At 29.3% G+C, this 5607-nt stretch overlaps 1 protein-coding gene across 1 annotated transcript in view; it reads left to right on the top strand.

The window, feature by feature from the left end:
* The window catches only part of LOC106465498 (alkylglycerol monooxygenase-like), a 40153-nt gene extending 34900 nt beyond the window's left edge, over positions 1-5253 (top strand). Inside the window, exons 11-12 of the mRNA XM_022393411.1 lie at positions 2079-2161; positions 2594-5253. Of these exons, the coding sequence (XP_022249119.1) occupies positions 2079-2161; positions 2594-2786 (276 nt within the window). The 3' untranslated portion in view covers positions 2787-5253. The remainder of the gene's footprint in view (positions 1-2078; positions 2162-2593) is intronic.
* Positions 5254-5607: the final 354 nt, after the last annotated feature.

Here is a 5607-nt window from a genome sequence, read left to right on the forward strand (position 1 = left end):
GATTAAGAAATTTTGTAATAATGGCACCTGTAAATTTTTAATTATGGTCAATTGTTAAATTAACATAGTATTATAAAATATTATTTGTAACGTCAAACAAAAACAGAAAATAATTTCGTATGATATTGTAAATTAAAAACCATGCTCTATTTCTATTGATACTTGTATAAAATCATTCTAGGTACTATATGAAGTTTAGATGTATTTGAAAATAAAGTGCTAGTTTAGTATTGTAAAGTTTTGGCATTTTGAACTTATGGATTTGACCTTTATACCTGATATGAAATAGTTAAGCATTAGAATTAAAAGTTAAATATGATATATCATGTAGAAAACCTGATTGAAATATAAAAAGATGTATATGAAATCCAAAATTTAGATGCAAACTACTTTTTTTATTATCTATTTAATTTAATTTATATGATGATAGAACCTCTAGTGTCATAAGATTTGTATGTGTCAGTTAGAGCTTCCATTAACACATATATGTGGGTCTATGGTCTCTGGCCTGGTGTGTAGGGCACTCGACTTGCAATCTATGGGTCATGGGTTCAAATTACTCCCATCATCAATCATGCTTGTATATATAATGCCCTTTGATCCTTAGGAATATTATAATATGATGGTCAGTCTCACTATTTGATTAGAGTAGCCCAAGAGTTTGTGAGGATGGTTTTGACTAGCTGCCTTCCCTCTAATCTGTCACTTCTAAATTAGAGACAGTTAGTGCAGATAGCCCTTGAGTATATCTTTGCATAAAATTTAACAAAGAAACTATAATCCCCAAAATACCCTTTGTGGTGCATGCAAAATTTTCTCCTATGCTTACACCAGATGGAAAACATTGGTAGGCCTTCCTTACAATACTCCCAAAAAAATAGGAATATAAATCTATTCTTCTTAAATCTAAAGTTATTATTATTATATTAGCATAATGTGCTTCCTTACTCGAGTATTCCAGTAGCATCAATATCATTTTCATTCATCAGTGTAATCTGCATTATTTGCATTGTCTCCCAGGCCACACCCCACTCACAACATTCCATTTCCTAAGTAAAAGAAATGAGTGATCCAGTTCATTCCAGCTGTTCCTGGTCCACAGTTGGATGACCCAGCTCATTCCTGCAATTGTTCATCCTGGGGTGGTTGGCCCAGCTTAGCTCATTGTAACACTTTATGTTGAAACTTTTTGCACCTAAGATTTCTATTGATAAAAAAAAAATATTTTATAATAACCATAACATATACTGTATAACACAAGTTATTTAATTGCTTTCCTTCATTTCTACACTGCTTGTAACTTATTGCAGAAAACCACCTAGGTATCAATGAGGTAGAGGTTATATTTATATTCTATAATAATTTAATTTTAAAGAATGCATAATACTTCAGTGCACAGATTAAAACTAAATATATATACCTTGTAATGAGCATAGCTAATTAAATGTAACGTTCAAATTTGTATTACTTACAATGATCAAACTCTGTAGTCTTAATGTTAAGTCAAAATAAAAAGCTTTTGTACAAGTCCCACACACAGCTTAATTTTTACTATTATTTATTCAAGTAAATGTAATTAGTGGAACTTTAAAAATGTATTAATTATTGAATATGAATCGTAGCCCAGTTCCTTAACCTCTACAATGATCTCAACATCTTCTTCAGTAACACAAGTTTCAAAATGTTTTAGAAAACAGAAAGCCCATTTTTCTTATTGTAAAATATTATTTATTTCATCTTCTTTTCTCTACACAAAAATCACTTATAAATGAAATAAATATGTTTTGTAATTTAAAGGAAATACTAAATCAAAAACACTATAACTGATTAATTAAGGCACAAATTCAATAGGCTCAGACATCTAACCTTGAATATTAGTTATAGTGTAGACAGTTTCGATAAAAATGAGCTACTTGCCTTTCAGTGCAAATTCTGTGCCCCTTAAATAATGTCCATTAAAATATATATCCTTTAAATACTATTAATAGGTGGGACACACGATTACTGTACAAAAACTTTTGTGTTTGTGTACATCAGTAAATACTTAATGGATATGTTACTTTTTTTTTTTTTTTCAGAGCATGAATCAAGTAACAATACTTTGTGGTATCATGTACTGTATGCTGTCTTTGACATGCTTTGGAGCCATCATGGATAAGAAGTATGCCAGTCTTTTCATTGACTGAAACAAATTATTCAGCTTTAGATAAAATATATTAAATGATAATGAGACCTTTTCACTTAAAAACTACATATAGCTGAGAATTCTGTATTGTAACTTAGTAGGCTTACTTAGAAATGCATACAGTTAGATACATGTAGGCCTCGTATATGTACATTGACAATTGTGGTAACTTTGAACATTATATCATTGTATATCAATAGTGTAATTTTTTTTATTAACTGTAAAAATTAGTAATTTGCATTATGAAAACTAACTTTGGACTTTCACAGACTGCACAAAAGATTTCACTGTCTAAAATTATTCAAAGTTTTTAGGAGAAAGAAATGAAATGTGATTAAATTGAAAATATATATTTTTTTTTTCTAGTCTATAGAAAAATAAATATATAATAATGAACTTTGATTTCAGGTTTTGGGCACCACTGGTAGAAGTGATTCGCTGTATACTCTACTTCACTGTGGACTTCTTTTTATCATCAACAGGAAGTTCCTGTCACATACTAATTATGGCCTTAAGAATAACATTTCTTTTTTCTGCTCTTCTTTGGAGTTTTCATCTTGTCCAAGTTTTTTCAGTCAAGATTCACAAGAAAACAGAATGAGCTGAAAGTTTTCTGTTTTACCAAATATCGTAAAGAAACTAATTCAAAACTGTGTGTCCTACAATGTATTTTAAAATTTGTAAGGTCATTACACATCACGTATGTTCTGATCAACTAGTTTATCAGATGCATAACTTTTTAACACATCTTAGATAATCAAAATTGTATCCTTTTTGAAAATCTTGTACAGATTTCACTTAATGAAAGAATAGCTTACAGTGTTTTAAGATGTGTTACAAGTTACTTTCAAGGAATATGTTTGGGATCTAGTTTCCAAGTTTATGTTATGCAGAAAAAATGTGTAATGTTAGATAATAGCCCCTGGGTAATAATAAGGTAGTTAATCAGCATGACATTTATATAAATAGTTGTGTTATGAATAATTAGTCATTCTACTTTTTGTTATTAAAACTAGTTAGATTAATTTCTAAATTTGTTCTATTTAGTTGCTCAGATATTCGTATATATATATATATATATGTGTGTGTGTGTGTGTGTGTGTGTCTGTTTGTGTATATATAAACCATGTAGGAGAATAATCATGTATTCAAATGATTACATGTAAAATTATTATTATTTCTGAAACTTTTGTTTTACATTTATTTTACAAATGGACGAAGCTTACATAATTTTGTTCATAAACTTTTAATTCAAAAATTGTTTTTTATGAAATATATTGTGTACAGTTGTTTGTTGAAAGTAGTTTGAATTAGAAAAAAAATATCTTGCAAAGCAGAACTACCTAGGTAACCTTTCATCTTTTTTGTTTTTTATTCAAGACAAACAAATATTAATAACTATTGATTGTTAATTTGAACTTTAAAATTTGTCGTTTAATAGTACTTTATACTAAAGGAAACATTTTTCTATTTTTCATTATCCTTGGTTTTTAATATGTGCTGTAATCCATATACAGATAGTCCAATGTTTTATATTTCATAACATTAAGAAATATCGTTCTTAATGCATCCAAACTAGTTTTTCCAATATCAAGACTTCTGACAGCTTGTTCAGGTTACTGTGTTTTTGTTTTGTTCTCTAAACCTGTGATCATTTGTAAGGAAGTTATTTTTTTACTTCACTATGGTAAAACATTTGAAAGTTATGTGTTAAGTTTATAGAACTAAAGCTTATTTCTCCTTTCAAGAATTTCTGAAAGAAGTATGAGCAATGGTTTTCATGCCTTTTAAAACTTAAAGGGTTAATTCTGTGTAAAAATTGAATTGAATTCTTCCTACTCGTTTTTTGTTGTTGTTGTTTTCGTATTTCATATTCAAATATAACATACTTATATACTGAACGTCTCAGTGGGGGTGGGCCAGAGAATTTTCAAAATTCCTCTACACCGGAAAGTAAACCATCCTAAATTTCTCTCCTCAGGTGACCCATCCTTGTGTCTAGTGTACAAAAAAGTTTATTAACATGGAGAGTAATGTTGTGTTAATAGTTTATATCATGAGACATTGTCTCCTTTTACCGTGCACAGAAGAATGGCCAACCCGTAATTTGTGTGCGCGGAAATCTTAACCCCACACAATTCCTCCGCCCACCCCTCCCTAATATAATAATGACCGGTCCCTTATAATAACTTGATTAGAAAATTCATCTTTTACCGATACGTCGTTTGGTTACACTCAAGTAAAATATATTTTAGGTGTGTTATTTCATTCAGAAAAATTATATTTTGGATGTCAGAAACTACAATAATAACCTAATAATAGGATTATTATGAGTAATTTCAATGACGTGTATGCATTTTTAATGAATTCTATGATTCATGATAGGTGTGCGTTATGTTCGAACCACAATTAACTTCATCAACTTACATTTAATTCTTATATTCTCAAACTAGTTTTCAAAACAAAAAAACAGTTAGAACTCTTAAAAACTTTTGAAGATAGTTTTTATAATTACGTAGTTTTATGTTGGTACATGGTTTGATAAAAGAAATTAGGGAGGCAAAACCGTGGTTGGAGGTAAGGCATAGATTGGACAATTAAGATAAAGTTTAGCGAACAAATTAAAAAAAAAAAATCCTTATTTATACTACTTTTATCTTTCATGGACCATTCCAGTACTTACTCCACAGCTATTGGAATAATTGACGTTATACATATACATAAAATGAAGCCCCATTTAACATTCTATTCACCACTTGTCACTGAGTTATATTGGTCTTTTGAAATGTCAACACTCGCCAGTAATCCTGGGCATGAGCAAACCACAACAAAGGTGAGTGATGTGGGGTGGAATTCTACAAAACTGGTGTAACTCAGTAGAAAGGAATAAACTAAATGTTGGACTGGGCTTCATGTTCATTTTTGCTTCTTAAATAGCTTGGCTGTTGAATATTTCATGGTAGTTTAATAGTAACATAAATTATACACGGTTTTCAAATCCTAATAAATATTGGTTCATTGTGCTGAGTAAAAAAGAATTAAAAACACCATTATGTATATACATATTTTAAAAAATTTAAATTTACAGCAATGTTCTATATCATTAAAACTCTTATATAAACAACATCCTTCAAAGTGTGACGGAATTACTGGTATGTAGCTAATGAAGATAATGACTTTGATCACATTTTTATAAAAACTTATTGACTTAAAAATTATTTATTTGCCCTTTTGAAAAATGTAACCAAGTCATCACTTTGAAAGGGCAAATATTGCAAATGCAAAAGGCTGAATAATAATATGTTCATAATTTGATTTCTAAACTTGTAAATTGTGAAAGTTCCTGCGATGTATTTATATTAAAATAAGTGAAATGAGGTGTGTCCCTAATTGTGTTAAATATTTAGAAAGATATATTGAGC

This window comes from Limulus polyphemus, unplaced genomic scaffold, assembly GCF_000517525.1.
Source record: "Limulus polyphemus unplaced genomic scaffold, Limulus_polyphemus-2.1.2 Scaffold1963, whole genome shotgun sequence".
NCBI classification, from domain to species: Eukaryota; Metazoa; Arthropoda; class Merostomata; order Xiphosura; family Limulidae; genus Limulus; species Limulus polyphemus.